The sequence below is a fragment of the Silurus meridionalis genome, chromosome 9 (assembly GCF_014805685.1).
Source record: "Silurus meridionalis isolate SWU-2019-XX chromosome 9, ASM1480568v1, whole genome shotgun sequence".
NCBI lineage: Eukaryota > Metazoa > Chordata > Actinopteri > Siluriformes > Siluridae > Silurus > Silurus meridionalis.
In genome coordinates this window covers 13,231,730-13,256,756 of record NC_060892.1, presented here as the reverse complement: position 1 = coordinate 13,256,756, position 25,027 = coordinate 13,231,730, and the positions used below count along the sequence as shown (strand labels likewise).

The 25,027-nt window shown below is 37.1% G+C and overlaps 1 protein-coding gene across 8 annotated transcripts in view; it reads left to right on the top strand.

The window, feature by feature from the left end:
- The first annotated feature begins 6,706 nt into the window (after positions 1 to 6,706).
- neo1a (neogenin 1a) overlaps positions 6,707 to 25,027 on the top strand; it is a 113,628-nt gene continuing 95,307 nt past the window's right edge. For 5 of the 8 annotated variants that reach the window (XM_046857498.1, XM_046857496.1, XM_046857495.1 and 2 more), the window contains exon 1: positions 6,714 to 7,489. In XM_046857498.1, coding sequence (XP_046713454.1) covers positions 7,405 to 7,489 — 85 coding nt within the window. In that variant the 5' untranslated portion in view covers positions 6,714 to 7,404. Of the gene's footprint in view, positions 7,490 to 25,027 lie in introns of all 8 variants that reach the window. The other 3 variants (XM_046857499.1, XM_046857497.1, XM_046857500.1) reach the window with 3 other exon arrangements.

Below are 25,027 nucleotides of genomic sequence, written 5' to 3'. Positions count from 1 at the left end.
ATATATATATATATATATATATATATATATATATATATATATATATATATATATATATTTTTATTATTATTATTATTATTTATTTTCTTTTTCGCATTTTATTTTCTTTATTTCGTTCGTGTTTAAAACATAAGCCTTAGGCGTGAAAAAAAAAAACAGCAAGTTAGAAAAAGTGCTGATGTTGTGGCACTAAAAATGTGCTTATGTATCATTATGTATCCTAGAGGGTGAGTGGCATATGTTTATTACAGATGGTGACAGAAGCAAGGACATCCAAGGAAATGGAGGTTTTTGCTATGTAAGATAGCAGGTGATATATATATATATATATATATATATGTGTGTGTGTGTGTGTGTGTGTGTGTGTGTGTGTGTGTGTGTGTGTGTGTGTGTGTAAAATTTTACCTTCCAATAATATATGAATAAAGATGGAGATAACAAGCAAGAACATTTGCTGTTAAACACATTTCTGTCCCTGTGACATATGATGTCCTCATCCATGACGAGATAATCTTGCCTAAATTAATAGGGTTTTTGTGCTTACCATGATCAGATTAATTCCGCGTGTGTTTTCGAAAGCAGTAATGATCCCTATAATCCTCACTGCTTTGGCAGCCATACGCTGTAATCCTTCCACCACTAGTGAGAAAAATAATAAAAGTAACACTGCTAGGTTATTGTGTACTTTCTCACTGGACTATGTGTCACAGTCTTTGGGTCTCCAAAGTATCAGTGTCTCAGTTTGCAGAAGCCAGGCGCTGAGTGAGGCCTCGTTGTTCACATGTTCATGAAAGACTCTTTGTCCAGGTAGCAAGTCGTTTTCTGGGATCCATGTCTGCTTTATGGAGAGAGAACATACTGGAATGGTTCTAGTGCTTCTGCCTCCATAATCACCACCTGTTTCACTGCTCAGCTGAAAAGCCTCTCATCTCAGTGGTGCTGATTTGTCCTTTCCTTCATCTGCCTCATGCCTAAGGCTATTGTGCCTGGTGCCAGTAGATAGTAATGTGCATAGACTAGTTGTAAAAAAGAATCATACATTTTATTTTATATCGTTTTTTACCTCAGCTCTGGTAAACTCTTGGTTGGTAAAGATGCTGCTTGAGATTTTCAGACATAGGAACGTCTTCACATTGAACTTTGCGTTTCCTCTGTACCATCATAAGACTGTTTGAAGCTGCTATAATGTAAGCTATCAGCAGTCTCTAATTAAATTACTTTTGTAGCCAGTGAAAAATTGCTGTGTTGTAAAAGGATTGAAAGATTTCTGGGACGATCTGTTATTCTATAATATAGAATAACGGACTTACTATTCCATCGTAAGTTACATCTAAGTTCTAACTATGCTTCCTCACACAATGCTATCTGTGGTGAATCTTATAACAGCATGTTTCATTGTTTATTAATCTCTACTTAACAGAATTTTCAGGGGTTCTTGGTGTGGATAGATGTATGCTGGCTGACAAACATTCATGCTGACACTAAAATCCCAAAAGATGAATCCTACTAAAAGTATATTTATTAGATGTCATGGACTGCTGATTATCTTGGATGGCTGCTCACCATCTGTGATGTAGAAAGGTAAAGCATTTAAAAAGGGCTTCTGTGTTTATCATCTGGTTATCACCCGGCAGCAAAACAATAGACAGATCTTATCTTTTTTGATAGACTTCAGAATGCAAAATGTTTTTTTTTTTTACATAAACAGAGATAAACCCAGGGATCTACTTGAAGGTCAAGGCTTACTTTTCTCTTTCCTTTCTTATTAGTTTTACTGTGGATAAGTGATCATTTATAATAGCCACTGAATAAATAAAAGTTTTCCAACTATACAGTACATAGTTGTGCAGTGAACTGCTTTTAATGACTGATCTGTGACAAGCGAAAAAAATAAATAAAGTTTAAGATTAAAAGTGCATAATAATAAATTTAACTTGAACAAAAGGAATAAAACATACAAGAGAATAAAATAGAATTTCTGTAAAATAATATCGAATGTACAGCAACATTTACATTACAAAAGGCTGAAACAGTATGACTGTTGAAGTGTAGCTGTGTGCAAGATGTGCAGTTTTTGTGCAATATAGGCATGTATGTACAAAACTATTAAAACTACTGTATATTAATAAAAGATGATTCATAAAAGATGATTATGATGATTCACTGAATAATAAGCTAGGAGTTAAAGAGCATTAAGGAGAAATTTAATTTGAACTTTCAGGACGGTGATAGGACGGGAAATAATAAATTACATGGCTACACATTTCTCAGGGCTTTTGCTAAATGATTCCAGTTAGTATCATTTTTATCTCCACTGAACATTCAATCTAAATGATTGATGGCCAAATTATTACTGTCACTTGTCCACTTATCAAAGAACACTATGTGTGCCTAGAGAAAGAACTGGGTGTGTGGCGTATACAAGTGCACTTCAGTCTGTAGCACTAAAGAGAAAAAAATCGGTTCATCCTCCTGCTTTTAAGGATTCGACTTCAACAACATCAGATCACTGATCAAAGAATCCTCTCAAATTAGTGTAATACTGAACCATGTTATTAAATCCAGCTACCTTGATTCATGTGCCTGAAAGACTGTCTCAAGGCATGTTGATGTTTTGGATTCATGGCAGTTGCATAGTCATGAATAAGAATTTCAGACTTTTATATTGTTTAGAGTGATCCGAAAATTTGAATTTTTTTCATTTTGCTAGCCTGACACAATATTTGGTGTTTAAATCGTTTCCTTTATTAACCACAATGCAATTTGTCTACTTGCTGATAGTAATGAGATTTGGCTCTCTATATCTAAAGACATTGATCCAGCAGAACTTGTCATGTAATCTGTCCAGCTCTCTCACCTCCTAAATACTCTGCTTCCATTGCATCAGATTTCATACTAATATGACAAGACCAGTACAGTTTCCGACTCATAGATCTCTAACTAGCCAAACTAGTTGTATGTTGTATAGATGCATTGCATTCTGAAATATTGACAGGAAACAACACTGGAAAAATGTTGAGTGTGAAAACAAAAAAGATGGTGTCTTTTGTTTTTAGAAGCTAACAGCAAACCATAAATGTTATACCATATGCTTGATTAAATTAAACAACACTTTAATTGCACTAGAAATCTGTACACATTGCTAAGACACAAAACCTCTAACTTCTAATTGGAATTACAAAAAACACTGCCCCAATGAACAAATTAGCACAAATTGCTAAGCATCAGTGGTGGACGAAGTACACAAACCCTGTACTTGAGTTAAAGTAGAGATACAGTAGGTAAAATATAACTCCAGTAAAAGTAAAAGTGTTCCATTTAAACTTTCACTTGAGTAAAAGTACAAAGGTATTTAAGTATCCAAAGTATGATTTATTATGGCTATAATGTTCTATTATCATTTTTATCACAAGGGTTTTGCTTAATCAACTCAGTTTATGTAAATAAGACTCTTATGTTATGTTATCTATTAATAGAATGATATTAATGAGTCAAACACTGATTGATTTCTATTACAATTATCAAGTACCCGACAGGTGTTGTGGAAAGTTCGAGTCAGGGGTTTCTTCCATCATTTATTCCTCTCGAAATGTTCTGCCTGATGTTTACCTGATGCTAAACTGTATATTCGAGTATATACCGCCAAGCTCACCCAGTTAAGTTTTCATCCACTCATAAATAAAAAGGAACAAATAATTGAACACATGTAGTTAAGTCAAAAATAAGATATTTGACTTTGAAATGTAGTGACGTTAAAGCAAAAGTGTCCCTAAATGGAAATATTTAAGAACTACTTAAGTACAGTAAAGAATTACATTTACTTCATAACTGTCCACCACTGCAAAGCATATCATAAATACGTACATATTTCTATATTTATATTATAAATTACTCATGTGTTTCCTTTGGTTGATAGTGAAGAATTATTTTTTAAGACTACTGGACCACTTTTCCACTAAATGCATCTTTAAATACACAAACTAGCTGATTATATGGCACGTAACTACAATTAAATATCTCAAACTGTGTCTTTGTCCAAACTAAACTAAAAAAACAAAAAAAGGCATGTTTGCCTTGACTTCACATAATTATTAGTTACTAATGATTTAAATTGTGTCTCAATTAAATATAGAAATAGATAAATGTAATATTTAAAAAAACTAAAAATCTTGACACAAAAAGAAAGTTTAAAATCCACTTCACCAGCAGATGGCGATCTTAAGAGGTCACTATAATATAACAAGGTGGACAAACCCCTTCCAAATGTAAGCAAATTTGGAGGACATATTGACATCCCGAACCATCTAGAGACATACCAGTGCCATTTGGATCCCACCTCATGTGGAGTTTGGACACTGGACCTCATTGAGTGTTTAAAGGCTCTGGCATGGAGAAGCTGGTGTTGGATCTATGATGATCTCAAATGTTGAGCTATTCTATGAGTTGCTCAGTAGCTCCTGGTTCCATCATCTCAAATAACTGTATAAGACATTGCTTATTATCTTAAATTCCAGTACTCATGTTAGTTCTCACTCTCCAGTGTTCTGTATTGTTTAAAGATTTATAATCATACTCTTGATATCACCAAAGGGTTCCCCTTTTGAGTCTCGTTCCTCTCAAGGTTTCCTCCTCATAACATCTAAGGGAGTTTTTCCTTGCCACAGTCACCATGGCTGCTCATCAGGGATAAATACACACCATTCACCTTAACTGTTAAATTAAGCTGCTTTGAGACAATGTCTGCTAAACTTGACTTGACAGACAAAAAATATGAAAAGCCTAATCTCATAAACGACTAAATGAAATGCACAGAAAGCACAGCAAATCAAGCACCATTTGCAAGTCGGTTAATGACATTAAAAAACACAAGTGCATTTTATCAACAGCCTGCTGTTTTTTCTTAATGCAGCATAGCTGTAATCAGTGAACAAGACACGAATTAATGAAGAACACCAGTGTGTGCTATCACAGTGATTTCTACTCCACACTGCTCCCATGAACATTATAGTGTTTTCTCTACTCCCGTTACACCCATTCTACCTCCAGAAAGGCTTTTTAATTTGCTAATGAGATAAATGAAGTGTGTTAGAGCAGAGAAACACGTCTGTTTATAGTGAAGTCCAGGACCATGATTGGGAAACACTGCGCTGGGACGTTGTACCTTAATATTTTGACTTATTAATGGTGTGAAAATTTAACTATAATAAAAATGGTGAGAAGTGAAATATAGATTTGATTAAACATATCTTGCCTTTAGCTTGTTTTATTCCACAATAAGGTTACAGAGAAGTCCATTTCTACTGTAAGGACAGAGCTCACACACCTGAGATTAAGCTAGTGTCAATTTTCTAGATATGAATGTGTAGTGTAGAGTGACAACATGCCACATTGTCTTTTTTAGCAATTATTTTTTTTCAGTAGATTTTGCTGCAGCTGCTTTTGCTGGGTAAAAGAACTACAAACCAAAACCATCCCAGATATCAAACATTATGCCACTATTGGTGCCTAAGTTCTGATTCACTCTATATGTAAACATCTGACCATTACACCCATATCTGCGTCTTCCTTCTACAGTCGGCACAGGTTGGACAATGTGTACAATTGCAGTCTACACACTGAGTGGCCTGCATAGAGCCTTTGAGAAGAATTTGAACACAAGACCTTCTCACCTGGCCTTAGTACCTAACCTGTTTCTAAACTGAATGAGCAAACATCCCAGAGAAGTGAAGCTTAATATAAAAGCAAAGTAGGGACTAAATCTTGAATGTGATGTTGAACAATCACATGTGGCTGTGATGCTTATGTGTCCACAAACTTTTGTCTATATAGTATAGACTGGCTAATAAATATTCCTGTTGACACTAATATCCCAAACCACATGCATGTAAAATGAATTATACTAAAATAATATTTATTACCCGTCATAAAATGCTTCCTATTTAGAATACGCGACATTTCAGCAATGTGAAACTGTATTCAATCATTAACCTATGATTTACATTTCCATCAATTTGTGGTATGAGAACAAACTTTCGTTTGTCACTCACATAAATCAGTGGTCGGGCAAATTCAGCCTCACATCCAATCTAACGCCAAGTTATTTAGCAGTAGTACCAACCTGCTGCATAAATGTAGCTTCAGGCATTGCCTGGGTGACCATAGAGAACACAGTAAACTCCATAGAGAACAGAGTAAACTCCATAGAGAACAGAGTAAACTCCATAGAGAACACAGTAAACTCCATAGAGAACAGAGTAAACTCCATAGAGAACAGAGTAAACTCCATAGAGAACAGAGTAAACTCCATAGAGAACACAGTAAACTCCATAGAGAACAGAGTAAACTCCCGCTTCACGTTTGTTGGATGAGTGTAAAAGATGGAATTTGGTAAACAGTAAACTAAATCAGATATCACACCTCTGCGATCGGAGTCAGAAAACATTCTGCTATTATTTTGGTTGATTTTTTTCAATTGATTTTTATAAAAGTATGACATTTGCTTGGTAGCTACTGTATATGTGAGGTAAAAAACATGACAAGTTGATAGGAAATACTTTACCCTTAATAATGCTACAACAGTGTGTGTTAATTGTGTGTTAACAAATACACATTTTAATTTATTGATTTATTTTATTAACAAAATGTCATATTTTAAGCTTAACATGCAATGTTTTGGAACATTCTAGAGACATTAGTCCCTGTTATCACTTACTGTGAGCTATATGTTATATTCTGGCATTGTATGTATACTGTACTACAGGAATAGTGTACTTTATCATGACACATCTACTGTACCCCCCCCCTTGACTTTATTGAGCTGATGTTCTTTAATGCCGCAGTTTGCAGCTCTCCATGTGAATCCATGTTCCGTGAGTAAGACTCCAGTTCATGTTTTCCGGGAATCCCGGCTGAATTCTGCCCTTTCTACGCCGCTGTTGCGCTCTTACCCAGCCGGGGCATTTTGCTCAGATTGCTCTCGGGGTAAAAAAAAAAACCAAACAGTTTCTGGTCGGCTTTCTTTTTGGGAACTCTACTTTGTCATATTGCTGAGCTTTGGTATTGTGTGTTCGCGATTCGCTCCACTGAATCGCACCACCGCCGGGATGGATTGATGTGATTTTGTGGGGTTTTTTTCGCCTCGCCTCTCGGAAGTTTTCGCTTCGTCCGGCAGCTCCTTGTTTCTCGGGGCGACTTGTTTGCGGACTGCCCGGCTCGCGGATGGTTCGGGAGGCGCGCGCGGGGTGAACTGTTTGATTGGGGAAGTGCGCGGGGTGAGTGGGGGGTTTTACGGGGGGTCTCGGGTTTCGGAAGGGTCAGATTTTCAGCACGGACTTCACGGTTGGACTTTTTTTTTGCCGTTCGGTTGGAAACGACACAAACATTTCTTGCCCGAGCTGAAAAGTGATGGCGGAGCGGGGAGCGCGCGTGCTCCTCTCTCTCCTCTGCCTCACCTCTGCGTGCTCGCTCGCGCCTGCACGCGCTCAGAAAGGTAAGTACGTGGACAATGCGTGCGTTTGGAGAGCAAATATGGTGGTTTGGTTTTGTTTGTTTGAAAACATAGCTTAGTAAATGCGAAGCGTCCTGGAATGTCTGTCTCTCTGCCTAAAATCTAAACAGCAGCGCTGTGATTTTCACAGCCTTTACCATGTAGTGCTCATTGCTTCACGTGCATTGTTAAAGTTGCAACTTGCACGTGCAATGTTTTTATTATTATTATTATTATTATTATTTAATTATTTTTGCACGTTGACAAAGAATTACAAGTGAGTTTTCTTCTGTGCAGTTTTTGTTTTGCACCAATACACATTTAAAAGTGTTAATCTAATCCTACATCATTGGTCCATTTGATCAGAAAAACTAAATCCTAATTCACTAACATGCGTTAAGTGGTAGACAATCGAACTGTTATTTTTCAATATCCGTGTCCTTCTTTCATATTAGTAGAGAAGTAGCAAGGTTATTTTTCATAAAGGAAATATTGGTATTAAAGTCTTTCTGCTTACCTGTGAACTAGTACTGTAGGGCTTTTGTTAATATCATGATACATTGACTAGCATGTTTATACTCTAATTTTATGAAGGAACCTTAATGTGTTGGTGTATGTATTAGGAATGCATGTACAGTGGATTGGTCAGAGAGAACAATGAAACATGAGATATATGCGTGATAAAACGTCTGTCTGCAAGAGATGATTACTTATGAATGACAAAACTCTCCTTGATAAACACAGAACACATGTTCATCCTGAGGAAAACTGTGCCGTAGAGCTTTTCCCTACAGTGGTTGATTAATGTGATTCTGAAAGAAAAAAAATTCCTCATTTTTTTTTTCCATCTAATTGAAAATGTTAATTACATGAGGAAAAAGAACCCCAACAACCTTCTTGGCTGTTGCGTTTTTGATATCACGTCTGATGTGTGGCTGTTTGCTAGTCTTGGCAGAAGATGAATAATCCGAAATGCCTTGTGTGAGGCTGATAGACGAGGCCCTGAATCCAGTCCGGGGACGTTTTGTGCTCAGGAGCTGATGAAAGCTGCTCTTCTGCACTAGAAGCGCCGTGCCGTGGTTAAAAGAAATCCAGGGCTTTGCTGCAGATCAGTACAAAAGAGAAGGTTTGGGGGTGGGGGGGGTCTGGGTGGAACGGGTAGACTGTGTCTGGGAAGTAATAAAAGTGGGAGATTAAGGGGGAACGGGGAGTCCCTTTGGGAGTTTTGATTGGTTCCAGAGAATTGGCCAGGGATCCATGTGCGAGCAGCAAGTTTCAAATTACTAACTGTTGGGTGCCTGTCTGCAAATATCTGTTTATTTGAAACATGCCTTTGAGGTCCAATGTGAACCATAAGAAGTATTTTTAAAGTGTTAGGTTGCACATAGTTGACCCAGGTTGGACACTGCTATGTCCTTTTTGTTTTTGGACCGTAAAGAAAGAAAAAACGGTCTTGGTTTTGCAGGTCTTGCTGGTGTTTTATGACTGTTTATTGAAAATCCTACTTGGATTCTGTTTTATTGGTTTAACCCTCAGATTGTAGAACACTTCCTTTAAAAATGTCGTATAAATGTCTTACCTTCTACTTACACATCATCATTTCTATGATATGCAATACATTTTGCCTTAATAGGAAACATGGCGATTTAACGTGTTTTTCCTGTTGCATACTACAGATAAAGGTCGGGTTGTATATTGTATTTCTTTAATGCAAATGTCAGAAAAAAATATTTGAATGATGACTAAAGTTACCCATTAATGCAAAACCGTTTGATTAGTCTATAAATTCATGACTGAGTCTCAATTTTGGCTAGAGCTACCCTTTAACAGACATGTTTTGGATTTGAAGATAAACACACATTTCTCTCACACTTTTTTTTTGGTCATGTTGTTAGTATTCTAATTTGATGAGAGGTAGTCAATAAAATGAAAAAGATTAGAAAACTATAATTTCTGACTGACTGTCATTTTTTTAATATACACACGTTCTGTCAACTGAAATAATTTCAGCCAGCATCCAGAAGTCCACCAGTTGACCCATCCCCCCCCAACCACCCCACGGATCCTAGACCATCGGTAGTGGCTTATTTCAATGTCAGCCATTTCTGATGGTATTTTTCATGATATTCCTGTAAGGCAAGCACCATATATCACTTGTTATTAGTGTTATAATATTAGCCATCGGCTATAATGATTATGCAGAAGGCTACGAAATGCAAATGAGCTCTTTAAAATGGGTTTTCAATTTATTGCAGATTCAGTCACAGTCGTAATATGTAGCACCGGATATAATTTATATATCTGCTGTATAAAAATATGTGCATGATATTTGAATTTGATGCATTTTATGCATATGTAAATGTCTGTTTTGTGATACAGAATTAAATGAGGCTAACTTGTATTTAATTGGCGCTGATTGCAGTGAAGGATAATAGTGTTTGCTACATGCCTTTCTTGTGTCCCTCTGAGCTTGTTTTTGTTAGTCGAGTAGATGTTCAGCATGTATCAGGTTTTGTGCTGGATGATTTTTCTCTTCTTGATTTTGCTTTGCTTTGGCTTCTTTGTTGAATAGAGTCTGTAATGGGCCGTTACCATCATTATCATACGTCATGATAACCGATCCAGCTGTATGTTTTCAAATGTCATAAAAACAGATCAAATATCAGCGTAATAAATTTAGACTTGTCAGCAAGTGAATATTTCTGGATTCAAGGCAAGACAATAACCCCCAGCAGAGATGCATCCTTCGGTTTGCTTTATTAATTTAGATGGACAATAGGCTTTTGGCTAATTGCCTAATATGCAAATGAGGGCTTGCAAAAAGAATTTTTAATGAGCCATGATTGACAGTGTGTGATTATTTGTCACCATGGACAGTAGGACTCACTGGCAGGAAGCCATGTCGCATTTTTGAGAAAAAGAGATACGTGCTGGTCAACTACAGCTCTCTAACCTCGAGAGCTGTCCATCTTAGTTTGAATCGGGTCAAGGGATGGGTGAAGTGGGGTGAAGGTTGGCATTGGAACAGAGACATGGTAAGTATAAGTATCAAGAGACTGGTGCTCTTTTACTTGAGCAAGGAAGCTTAATGGATAAACAAAAAACTAAATCTGTGCAGAGGCTAAAACTGCATATGGGGAATTTCTATTTTAACATGTATTCTTTTGGCATACAAATTGTACAACTAAGCAGTTCAGCATTAGGGGTGCCCCTCAAGGGCCTAGTAGTGGATCACTTATGTTTGAACTTACACATTTTCCATTGCAAGCACAGAATTTTAAGCACTGAGCTTCCATTGCTGTATTGTTAAGAGATTACTGAAGTTCTTGGTTCAAGCATAGGTCAACTATGTCAACTTCCGCATTCTAACTGCAAAGACTCTGCTAATGGCTTTTAAGAAGAAACAACTCTCAAAAAAAAACATTTTAAAATTTGTATTTATTTTTTTTACTTAGGAAATGTTCTATTGGGATGCATTCATTACAATTGCTGTTCAACATAGTTATCCTTGATTTAGTCCTACATTTTAGAATGTTTACCCATTCTGCTATCAAGTTTTCTTGAATAAAGTCATTGTGCAGCAAAGAATAGCCCAGGTGGTCACATGGTTGGTGAGTAGCATTCCTGTATGAGTTAGTATCTGGGTTTATAGTAAAATTTGAGAGCTTTTGAAATAAGCAAGGTCTAGTGTTGCTGCCTCGTGGCTCTAAGATACTCTGTCTAAGCTTGGGTTTCTGTTTGTGTGGAGTTTTGCATGTTCTTTCGATGTCTATCTGGGGTTGCTCCCTGTTCTCTGGTTTCCTGACACCTTCCAAAATCACACCAGTGGTTGATATGCTTGAGCGTGTATGTTGTGCCTTGTGATTGGCTAGTGGCTCATCCATTGTGTATTCCTATTTCGTGGCGAGTGTGTCTGGGATGAGCTCTGGATTCCTCACAACCTTGATTGGTATAAAGTGGTTATTGAAAATGTATAAAAGAATGAAACGAATAAAGAAAATGTTTAAGATGAGCTGTCTCTTCTATGCCAGTTTGGTTCCAGCTTGAACAAGCTCAATGGCAGCTTAATAAATAATGATTATAATTTTAATAGACAGCAAAGAAATGTTGGCATCATCTCTGGTGTCTTCGGCAACTGGCATAAGTTGCGCTGTGTAATTGATGGTTGGAAAATTTGTATCATTAAAATTCAGAACAAATGCTTGCACACTAAGAATGCAAGTGAGTGGTTGTGTTGTTGTTTTGCCTCCTTTCAGTATTGGGTGGTAGTTTAATAGTTACCCCCTCCCCCATCTTCAACAACTACAAATCAGTGGTCTTTCTTGTGGCTGTTAATTGTAGCACTTTGGCTTGTTGAGAGGGTGAACCTCTACCACCATGTCCCCTGCCAGCTTTCAGCAGCTGGCACAGATTATGGTGCTTGTGAGCTGTGAAAAGTCCTGCTTGGTGGAGCAAAACCTGGCCCTGACTGCATTTAGGTAATTTTCCCTGGAGATGATGAAACGGTGCTGAGCAAATCTTTCCTTAAAGTTAAAATTGGACCAGAGGATATGATGGAAGCACTTCAAAGCTCTCGGGAACCCATAAAATGTTGTCTGTCTTTTCAGTGCAGTGACACGCCAAATAACATGATGAGCAGGTTAAAGTTTCAACACTACGCTTCCCGGGTTACATACCTTGACCAGGACAACAATACTGTGAGGGTTTATCTTATTTATTTATTTTTGGCAGAGAGCCCAATCTCATTCAATTCTAAAGTAAATAATAAGGACCTGGCAAACTGTAAATCACCCTAATTCGATTTCCCGATGCCTTCTGGCAATGTAGATCCTCTTCAGCAGAGCATCTTGTTTTTATCTGTCTCTTTGGATACATTCCAAGAATCTGCATTACGGATTTTAAGAGGACAGTCAGGCGAACACCCACTATCAGTTGGCGATAATTATTTTGCTGTACATGAACCAGAACAAAAGTAAACATAAACCCAGATCATCCAGATGAAAGCAGTTTGTGAGGTCTGGTTTAGAATGCTTGCATCTATTTAACACTGATCCATTTTACTTGCATACTTTGCTGCCTATCTCTTTCCACCATGCAAAGGAGGCCTGGCAACTAGTAGCAATGCACCAGATTAATTAGTATTGTTCTCCCCCCTCCACCAAACTCCACTTCTCGTGTATCATCACTCCTGAAAAGAGGACCGGAATTTTGTTTCTGACCTGCTTTCCGAGTTGTAGTTAATCTTTGGACACACCCATGGGTGTTCAGTCTGTTGTTCTTGTCATGTTAGAGGCAAAAGAAATGACCTACATTTTATGGATTCAGAGTTTTGGGTTGTTTTCTGCATCTAAGACATGTTCCGTAATTGAACGCTTCGAAGCTGGTTTCTCCAAGATTGGCTTAGATGGGTCAGGAGCTTCGGCAACATGTTGATGCTAGCATTAAAGTCACACAACATATCAGCCAAATTCCCAGATAATTCCAAAATCTTTAAAGCCTCATTGTCAATGAAAAGAGCTGAAATAAATACAAATAAACAATGACAATGAACAAAATAGGTCATAGCAAAATGCAAAAATGCTAACTCTTGGGTGCAGTTTTTTTCTTTTAGAATTACTGATTTATGATAACGATTTTGCGTAATCTAGGATTTGTCTGTTTTTGGAGTTGTTGCACTTACCAAGACAGCAACTGGTTTTCAAGATGTAAACTTAAATGCATTGTATAATTATGAAATTGAGGTCATTTAACTGCTATTGTTAGAAATATCACCTTACCTTTTTTTAAAACAACAAATAAAATGAACCTCAAAATTCAAAAAACATATTTGGTATTCTCAGAAGTTCTGTGAAATTTGTTTGAATGTGAACTTTTGAAAGAATATGATAGAAAATTAAGCCAATCATTTTCATTCATCATTTTCATAGTAGAGATATTATGATGATGGAAATGACTGCCTACAGAGCTAAAAAAAATAATAATCATAAAATTATAATCATAAAATATCTAAAACAGATTGCTTATACACCTGTTTAAATAATATAAACAGAATTGGCTAGTCTAAAATATTGAATTGGCTCATTTAAAAAGATCAGTAAGGCTAAGTAGATATAGCTTATGTGTTAAGCGATGTACGTATAACGCATCGCTGTTACTGTTCCACACCATGCAAAATAAGCAGCTGTTCTGTATACAGGCTTAACAAATCAGAGCCCTAAGATCACTGAAAATGACTTAAGTGTATCCATTCAACAGTGTTGGGAAGCTTTTGACAGGCGCTGCAGTGGCCCACCCTTTAGAACAGTGGAAAGAACACTTAGTGCTGTAGGGTGTGGGGTCCATGACTGAGGAAGAATTGTGAGTGGGTTAAAGCACTCTGCCAGCCTGCCAGAACTCAGCCTGTGGCTCTTGGCACCTCCTGATGTGCTGAAGATCTCCGCTGTGCTGAGGTTGGCAGCTGGTTTATCTCAAAAGTCCAGAAAGGGTCCGCTGTACAGCCTGGCTCCAAAAGCAAACACTTTGCTCTTATTCACTTATAGGATCCAAGGAGGCAAAGTAGCACACTGGGATTTAACCAAAATATTAAACTTTTTGAATTAAATTTTTTTTTTTCCCCCAACTGGCAGGAACATACTGCTTCAAACACTGATATAAATGAAGGTTGATCTAAATCCAAGCCCCCCCGAAAAAAAAAAAACCCCACAATCCAAATTTAAAAAAAAAATAGATGAAAAATGTTGGTCACTAGTTATTAATTCTCACTCACCAGTCGACTCTTCCCATCATACAACTAAGAACCCCGAAGAATAAAGGCTATCGAAGAGGTTTTTTAATTGACAGACTCATTAAGTATTTGAAATGTAAACATGACCATAACTTACACAAAAACAAACAAAAATAAAACCCAGGATATTTTTTTGTAGGTGACTCCCCTCAGGGCTCGTAAGGCAGACGGTATTTTAACAACAGGAAAAAGGTCTGCTCTGCAATTCCTTTTGATGGTCTGTGTTCAAATAATCTTGGCTAATGAACCTTTCTGAAAGAATTCTCAAGTCTGTGGGTTGCTCACGCTTCTAGAACGTCCTTCCTTTTGAAACCAGCGCACCATGTGGTACAGCCAAGGTGAACTGGCAGCCTGAAATTGCTGAGGTGGATAGAGAGCTGTTTGGGAGGTGTGCGAGATCCTCCCGAGTCTGTGCTGATCCTGATGGAGCTAATAGGAGTCAGAGAGCGTGTGGGGACTGCATATTACAGCCTCTTAAATGCACAGCTGTCGTGTAATGGAATTTCTCATCTCACACCGTGCTTACTTAGGGATAAATGCAAACACTAAAAGGTTTACAGAGGAAAATTAAATTATAATGGAATTCGCCCTCCGTTTTGTTTATTTTTGCCCTGGTGACTTTTAGTCGCACGATTCATTTATGCGGCACGTCTTTCATCGATGTGCGTCAACCGCGTACGTGACCCCGCGTTGTTCAAAGCGTTCCAAGTCATTATTCATTGGTGTTTATGGGACCATCACGGGGGCCTGGTTTAATGTCTGTGGTGGGCTCGGGTCATACTTCTGCTGTGCATGCACAATGAGAGCCAAAGTGTTTCCTTTGGTTTTAGGGCATAAGCAAAGGCATGATGGAAAGCAGCTGTCTATACTCCCTCTCACTCCTCGGCATCTGACCTCCAAACCTCGACCCCTGACCTGTGGTAGATTAGGTTTGAGCCGCAGGAAAATTAGGACGCAGGAGACAAAGCCAGCACGAACACCTGCAGAGTGGACTTGGCATTCCAGCACTGGACTCATGGACATGTCCCAGGACCTCAGGGGTACATGTTTTTGATGAGCCGAAATGCCATTAAGGTGGGAAGCCAGCTGCAAGTGTAAAAGTTTAATGAGTTCTCTAGAAAGAGAGACGGCCACAAGAATTTATCTACTTGAAGCCTGTGCTGAATACTTTTTAATATGCTGAACGAATGGACTGAATAAAATGACACCTGAAGTTCACTTCTTATTATTTTCCTGGGATTGCTAAAACATTAATTGGAGTGAGCATGAATAATTGAATAAGTAAATGTGATTTAATGTCTTGCATGTATGATGTTCTCTCGGGTTGTTTTTATTACGATTGGCGAAATAATGTCAAATTTTAAGATTCTTTAGAGGAGGTTTTTTTTTATATGTACGAGGTCATGGATGATGTTTTCATCTACTTTTTTTTTTTTTTTGAGCAACAGTAGATCAGGAGGTTGTAATGCTGATTTTATATATACATTCGCATTCATTTTTTTCACAGCTCCATTACATTTTCTCTGCCTTTCTTCTCTTGTGGATCATGCCGTCAGTATTTTATTCGACCTTTTGGTGCTGGAGCTGAGCAGAAGCTTCCTTTTTTCCTAATAGAAAAACAAGGACTGAATTAAGTTAAGGCACTGCTTTGTGATCAGGTATAGATTTTACCTTGAGTCTTGAATTGTAAAAGAAAATGCAGTGATTTAAAAACCAGTCTATAATAAATAATAATAAATGGGTAGTCATGGATATGGTTAAGGGGGGTCACGCATATTAGCCCATGCCCGAATGGTTCTCAGCCAGGTTGGATAGTGAATGGGGTCAGGGATCAAGGGCTGTGAGTGAGTCCAATCTGACTCCTGTAGAATGTTCTGATGAAACAAAGACTGCAGGTCTTCTGTCTCATGCCATGATCTTTACATTCCAGGATTTCAGGGAGCCTGTCTTTTCTTCTTATATTGAATGTATATAGATAGTGTTATTTTTATTATTTAACAACTTATTGATGTTCACACTCAGTAGCAGTTTTGGTGACTTAATCTTCTGTGCAGTCTTTATAAAGTGGGTATTAGGAAAGAGAAAGCAGAAGCCCTTTCAATCACTTTTAATTAGAACTTGGTGACGTTTTTTCATTGTGGTTTTTGGCCACCACTGTATTGATAATATTTCCCAAAGGCAAACAACTGTGTGAAATGCAGGAAGCCATTAGTAAGCCATGGCCCCATGTCTCTCGCCGCTGTGTAAATACTGCTTCCTTCCACTCCTTCTTAACCAGTATGAATGGGTTTAGTGGTAATGATAATAACAGCAGGAAATGAGCACTTGCGCACCAGAAGCAATGCACTGGCTTTGCCTGACATTTGCCAAAGAGGTGACTGTCTCGGGACTAAAATAACAAAGTCCCGTTGAGTGAACAGCGGACTCGATGTTGATCTTTTTTTCCCCACCAGCAGATTAAATTACTGTAAAAGAAGAGTGGCAGGGTTTCATTGTTGATTTAAAGGAAGCACATAGACTCGTCTCTCTGGTTTTGTTTTGGCCTTTATGAATTGTTTTTTATATATTAACCTATATTTGACCTAGTCGTAGGGTTACCTCAGGTAGTAATGCCTGGTTTGGCCTCATTTTCAGGTATTTGGTAGGATTTAAATTTTTTTTTTGTTCAATCATCAGCATCTCTTAGAGAAAGAAAGCCTGTGTTTTTTAACTCATTCTAAGAAACTGCATACCCTTGTCATTTTTCCCTTCCTTATAAGAATTGCTTTAATGCTGAATAGTTTTTGGACTCAATAATTTCTGTAATTTTAATAATGTTCTTGCTATTAGGCACAGTGGATTTTAGCCATTTGAGGAGTGCTTGATCTTATTCAAGTTAAGATTTATCAGCTCTTGAAATGGAATTACACGAGATAAAAAAATTCGTAATGTAATTGTCGAGTTTTCATAGTTTTCCTTTAACCAGGAATACATCTTTGGCTTTTGATCAGAATAGATCATGGCGCGTTTATTTCTTCTGGACAGAACCGTGTGTGGTTTTGTCACTGATCGTTCATTCATTTAATAGTTGTATGTTTAATTGCAGTTAAGTGATTTTTTGGCCGTGTGCTGTGCTTGGAACTTCCCAGAGGTACATCAGAAAGTGTGTCCTTTGGGGCAAAATTTCAATCAGTGCTTGTTTTATTGTTGGGATGATGTGTTCTGTTCATCTGAAGGAGACTGGGGGATGGAATATGCTGCATGACCAATTGGGAACTCATTTGAGGTTCGTTTATGTGTTCTTTAAGTCCCAGGGGGCACATCTGAAACCACTGCCTGCTGGGCTTGCATTCAATTTGGTACATCATGAATCAAGTCGTAGACTGGATCAGGAACAGCGTATATTTTACCTGGTTCTCCTTTCTGCTTTGCTAAGTGCTTTGCTTTGCATCTATCATCTTGTGTTTTTGTACCACTTCATCATCTGGTGTCGCACGGCCCAAACCTCATGATGTTGGATTGGTCTGGCTGCAATGGCGCCATTGTTGATCTCGTTTTTGTCACATAGCAAGACCTGAAGCTTCTTGTTCATAAAAGTCAGTATTCTCCAACAGACTAATATTTTCCAGGCATTTACCATAATGTGTGATGAAATTACCAAATGTGGTTCTGTATGCTTTGTGTTTACAGGAAAAAAGCAAGCTGCCTTCCATCTGGTGTACCACCTCAATCTCGTATTGCTTTAAAACAGTTACAAATCAGCAGTAAAAAAAAAAAAAAATCAGCGAATGAAAAATGAGTGCACTGCAGAGACGCATGGCCGTGAAAAGGCCACCTTACATAAAGACGGACCATCCAATCTTGGTTTGCTATTAAGTCTCAGCTCTACCATCGGAGCACATTAGATCCATCTCTCTTCACAGTTGATTCACATTAATAATTGATAGTGCTTTCTTCCCTCATCCTGCGCTGTCAAAACGTTTGCTTCTCCGCCCTTCCCCCAAATACATCTCTGCTCGGCTCCCATCAGGTTCCCAGCCAGCATTCGCAGTGTGTGTAGATCATGCTCATGCATTTCTTTTTTAGACTAAACCAAATTAATCATAGCCATTGTATCAAAGTGCCAGTCATATTTGGTGTCTTAGAAAGATGATTTATATGCACCCTTTGTTAAGGGCTGTGAAAACAACGCCCCTGGACACAGTCTTGCTGTGTAGGGGCACCACACTTCTTTTTCCTCCCTCCATTCTCCTTGTCATACTCAATAGATGCATTTCGAATGCTGTGCAATCAAGGCTTTCAGCAGTCTTGTGCGTAGCATCATGTGATAATTTTCTCTGAAGACTGCAAGCCATGCCAGACATATAATGTGCGAAAAAACCTCCTGCTGTCTCAGCATACTACAGAGGATGCTAGATGAATGGGGAAAAAGGTGTTTTTTCCAGGGGCTATAGAAAACTGAGGCGGTTTTTCCACTAGTCCAATCCAGTTGGTACATTTACTATTGCAAATCCAAAAATTTCCATACCCAAGTTATGTATTTGTTTCCAATTACATTCCTCTGAAGGTTGGGGAGTGTGGACTAACAATGGCCCAGTAATAACCCCACTTTCCCATATATAACCATAACTGACAAATGAGCTTTTGTATTTCTTTTTTTAACGAAACATGCATTCAGCTGCCTTTTTATACTACTAAAAGTAGGCTCTGAAGAGTATCTTTACTTCTGCTGCAGTAGCAGGTCTGCTGGGGGTGAAAGACGGTAGAAACCCATAAAGATTTTAATGGTTATAATGGGAATTATTGGTGTTAATGGAAGCTGTAATGGACCCTGTTGGTCCCTAATGGTAGTTTGTTGCTTTATCTTGGTGGCAATTTACATCTGACACTAATAAGCACAAACAGAAGACTTTTTGCAACTTTTGATGTACCTTTTTTTTTTTCCTATTGATGTACCTACTGAACATCAATAGGGACCATTAGTATCTCATTAATCCTTCTGATGCATAGAGATTAAATGATGCACACAAATACTTGAAGTAATGGAGACTATTTTATAATGAGGGTTTGTCATTGGTGGAGCGATCTGTTAGAATTACTTAGATTTTTATTGTTTTTGTTTTAGTTTTTATTAGAGAGCTCTCTGTAAGAAATCCACATAAAGACACTGAGGCAAAATTGACAAAACAGCATGTAAGTAGAGTTCAGGGGGCAAACTATAAGTGAAAATATTTTGCTATATGCTTCATGCTAATCCATGATAAAATCTTTCTTGGTTCTTGTGTCCACACTGACTGATAAAATCTAGCTTTGATTACCACCTGATTCTCAACTCAATTTGAACACACAAAAAACACTCACTACAAATGTGAAGTCTGCAATCAGTTCACTAGAACATTAGCTAACGTTAGCAGAAGGATGATAGCATTGAGAAGTTTATTAATAACTTCTTCACTTCTACTATTTGGTCTTTTTTAAATGTTGAAAATGAACTTGAATGTAGTAAATATGAAGTAATACAAGCAACATACTACAGTGATGACGTATTTAGTGATTTATATATAAATATATATTTATGATTTATATCCTTCAGTCAGCTTGCAGTGCTTTGTTGCTTAGAATTAAACTAGACAGATCTTTAAAATGTTTTCTCTGTAGGATTGAAGATGCTATCATAATGCCAGATATAATTAAAATCTGCATTTACATACTTTAAAAGGAAGAATGTCAGAGTTGGTAGATTATATTTGACTGTTTTGTATGTAAACTTTCTAAGCGTTTTCACAAATGGACTTGACATATTCTCTTTATCAGCATTGCTAAGACTTCACAATTGTTTGTTGTTGGTCTTGGGTTTAAATGTGATTAACATGTTTGCCAGCTCAGCCAAATGTGTATTTGTGAACATGTCCAATTGAGAGTTCAAAAACATGTTCCAGGCTGAGAAACAGGACGCTGGTGGCTTTTGCTTCTTGTCTGTTGGCCACATCTTAAACTTCTGTTCTTATCTTAACCCTGGACACTGATGTGCTCTGGATTCTGGGTTATTTTGTGTTTCTATATAATGTGATGTGTGATTTTATAAAATCTAGAGAACATAAGGTAATGTTTTTATCTTAACTGAATATAAAAATTGTAAAACATGGCAGGCAATATATATATATATTTTAAACCACAGTTCTCCTGGTCCTTATTGGTCACAAGGTGTTGATGAATTTTTGGTTGGAGTTTTACTATAATGTCAGTCTTTGATTTACCTGACAGTTTTAGTATTTTCAAGCTTCTGTGGTATAAGCGGAATCAAAACTTTGTGGACATTTTGTGCTTTACAGTATGAACAGTAATCTCAATAAGGGATTACTGTTTCATATAAAGCTAGCAATATATAGTTTTACAATCGTAATACATATCCTCTTTTTTTTTTTTTTTTTTCTTTTTAAAAGAAATGTACTATGATGTGAGTTTTTTAAATCATATTGCTTTGCCTTATTTCATGCATTTTAGTTAAGAATTTCACCTTCTGACTGGATGCAATTGAGACTCCTTTAAATTAAATGCAGCATCAGATCCTTTCTTAGAGGCCTTAAGAACCTATAAACCTGAACTACATGAATCCTGATTAATCTCTCTGGCTATTAATCATCGTGTTGTAATGGTGACTTCCAACTGCGACATAACAGCCCCTCTGTCAGCCGTTAGGATTAATGCATGAGCTCATAGTTACTCCGTGATGTATGGGCAATATATGAAAGTGAAAAACATTAGGAGGTTTTGAAAGCATTCTTGTCATACAATTTTCTCATTAATATTATATGTGCTTATGTTATTTATGCCCTGATGAACAAATAATTGCACTGTGACCAGTGAAGGATGACATCTTGAATCTCCTGAATCAAAGTGTGTACAGAAATAACATGGTTAGGGATTGACTCGGAAAGAAAAAGCAGCCGATATTGCGTTAGTCATCAGACATGTGGTTGATTTCCACCCGAGGGAAATACTTGAAAGCTGGCGAGAAACGCTTTACGGATGCGTCATTTTGCACGGGTTGCAGTGTGGCTTGAGAAAAATCTTTACCTGTCCGATGAAAATTATATTAAAATGTTTTTTGGAAGGATATTATGCTTTTTCTTGGAAAGGGAGAGGTTTGGAGGAGGTGTAAAGATTTTAGCAGGATTTTAATCACTGTAAAATGTTATGCCTTTTTAAAGAGGTATGTCACAAAGGAGTTCATATTTTTATGCTCTTTAATTAAATTATCGCTCTGTGGTCGGAAAATCTTTACATATGCATCGCAAAACCCCTCGATCTTAATATATATCTATATATTTTTTGCAGTTTAACACCTCGTGTTTTTAGCTTTATTTCTCTTTCGAAAAAGTTCAAGTAAATGAAACATGTAAAGCAAAAAAAACCTTAAAAAATGTGTAAACAGACTAAAACAGTTGATTTGTCAAAATACAGCTGTAATTACATTGCTTTCTTTTTTTGTGCTGAGCTACGGGAATATCACAAACGGCTTCTTCAATTTGAGGTTTTCTACATAGCCTGCAATAATATGTATTTTTGTTGCTGCGGGAAATGAATTCTGATTGTGAGAACTGATTTGTGCTTGCCTTGCAGCTTACTTAAAGCATGCTATCCTTTATTTTTTTGTGCTCGAAAAACAAACCGTTGTACATTAGATCGGGGGATCTTAAAACGTAAGCATTCTTGATTTTTGCTCAAGTCTTCATGCAGACTTTTTCTCTACATTTTATGCCCACTTGTTCTTTTGCTGGTATTTACATCACTCTATGCCTCCATTTATATTTCACAGCTTAAAAAGCCACATTTGGCCTTCCTTTGTTTTTTTTTCTTTTTTTTTTATTGCTGGAAGATGTCTCACTATACTCCATATCAGGTCTTTATTCAGTGCACTCTTTCAGAGTTGCTCCAAAATTGTTTAATGCTATGTGACCTAAGCGACCTACAATATCTAGAGGGTAAACGATCAAACCATGTACTATACTCCGTGTAATGTGGCATTTAAATCTTTAACTTAAGAGAGTATGAAGATGGCCAACCCATGTGTGCTGTATTGGTATCGGCAAGTGTGGTCATTGAAAATGAGTGTGGGGTGCCATGAATTATTCTCCTACAAATGGATATGTGTGAATTTGGGGCATTTTCAGAAATTGTTGTACCTGACAGCACTTATTTATATGAGCACTGAGACGTGTTCTCTGTCTTTCTTCTTGCTGGCCAGGGTCTACACTTTGCTGATGATTGAAGGTGGAATTCGATTTTTAATTGTCAAGGTTTGCTGATACTGTCTGCCAGTCAGCCATCCTCAAAACTTTAGGTGTTTTTCAACAAAATTGCATGAAACATTAAACTTTGCACTAAGAGTTATGCTGTTTGTCAGTCACCATGTTTGACTATAAATTAGGAGACTATGTGCTCTATTGTTCACCCTCCCATTTGTAGTCACTGCAATAAATCTCTGTATTTGCATAAAATAAAGCTTTCTGACTGAACGTTACCACGTCACCGAACACACCAGTCATTAACTGTGTCAAAGTGGTGTTTTAGGAAGTCACCAGCCTTTACTGAAAATGTCTTACATATTACATCATATGTCTTTTTGAAACCCACAGCATTACATTCATTCTGACCTGCCTTAGTCTGTGGCCTGTTTTATTACTTTAGTGCTACCTTGCATGTGTGAAGGTCCCCGCCCATGTCTCACACTGCCCTCCCCTCTCTTTAACTGTACTCATCCCTGCCCATGGGGCTCCATAAATATCATTTCATCCAGTAGAGCCGCTGACACGAACCCAAGGGTCACCATAAATAATTCATTCTCGGTCCTGGCTCCCTGTTTAGGAATTCACACCACATGGTCTTTACAGTCCAGGCATGGGGCCAGTATGAGATTCTTCAGCGCGTATTCATGTGCGCGCTTCTTATAGCACGGCTGTACACCTTTGCTTCAAAGAAGCCTTGATCTCTGTCACTCGTTTACTTTGCAATCCAGATCTTCTCTCAACCTGTGTTTCCCTGCTCATATTTATGTTGCTAACCGCTTTCATATCAAGCAGGTGTTCATAGCTGAGCACTTCAAAAGTCGCATTGGGTTTTTCCTTTTAGGTTTCTTTTGATTCCCCCCCCTTTTTATTTTAATCATATCTATTTGATGTCAGATCACCTTGCGTATTGTCTCTGAGGATTGAGTGACAGTCTCGGGTATGCGAAGTATTTCTTCTGACGTTGTACAGCTCGCAGACATGCTTTGCTGAGGAGGGGATCTTTTCGACTAATCTCAAACTTGCAGAACTGCACTAGTGGTTTTATTATTCCTTAGAACCATCACATTAAGTAGTTTTTAAAAAAATATGCAATGTCAATAGAGAATAATAGGAAGTGTTCAATAAAAGTAGAGTAGTTGATCATTTTTTAATAACAGCTTATTGCTGCTTACTGCCTTTTTTTCGACCTCAGCAGTTTTCCACTGTTTCTTTTTTCTTTTCACCTTTATTATTGGGTTTACTGTTTTAAAACATTCATGAACTAAGTTTGTTTCTGTTAATACTTACATTTATGGCAAAACAGTCTGTTTTCTTTTGTTACCTGAAATAAAAATGAATAAGTAAAACAGTTTATCACATCAAATCTTTTCAAGAAACTTTTACAAAGCACTGACGCATGATATTTAATAATGCTCTCATATAAGACTATATAAGGAAATATTATTATTAGAAAAGATTTTACAGGGCACTTTCCTGGGATAGTGAGTTTATCTACTTTTTATTATAAAAGTATAAATATATTTATTATAATTCATTTATATATATATAAAAGTTTATTTATTTTTTTACCAAATTGGTTGGAGGCTGGTTTGCTGTCATTGTACTAATTCAAATTAAATTAAAATATTAAAAATAGAATTATTTAAATATTAGATTCCTCCCCCTCTTTGTTACATTTTTTTTAACTACTGTATTAATTATATTATTAAAACCTGTTATGCGCCCTATGAAAAGCATAGCGAAAAATAAAATTAAACAATAAAACATTTCCTAATAAAGATTACATCGCCCTTTTTTGGAATCAATTACAAGTTAAAAATAATAAAGATAAAAAAGGCTACATGTGTTTTAGAAATAAGAGTAGTAGTTGAACCTTCATGTCATGGAGTTTCAGCAGAGCATGAACAAAACCACCATATTTTCATGTGCAAGGCCGGTTATACCGGCTGTGTGTAAATTAGTGCTGGGTGTCATGGTGATGTTGCAACTCAGACACCAGTATTAGTGTTATACTGTAATGCGCTTTCTATCTGTGATGGTTGATTTACTGTAGTAATCCAGTTATGATCATTTTTAAGGTTTGTAGAATTATAGTATACCAATCCTGTCAACCCATTTTATGCCCATAGCGCACACTACTTGGTACTAATAGATATGAATAGAATTATAGTAGGTGAGCGTCTTGCAAATGATCCAAATGTTTATTGACTCGTTTTCGAGTAATTCGTTTTTCCAGATTCAAGATTCAAATAATGAAATACATGAGTGAGAATAATTGAGTTTCATTAAACAAATATTTTCCCATAACCTACTTTATGTAGCCACTGCAGAGGGACTTAATGAAGGCATTGCATTGTAGGCATTGTATTTTAATGTAATATGGCAGTTAAATGCACTAAATAGGTTTAGTTTTCCCTGATATTCTTGTACACTCTTCCAGCAATAAAAATTTACATTTTTCTAATGAGAAAAGAAAATTACTCGTTC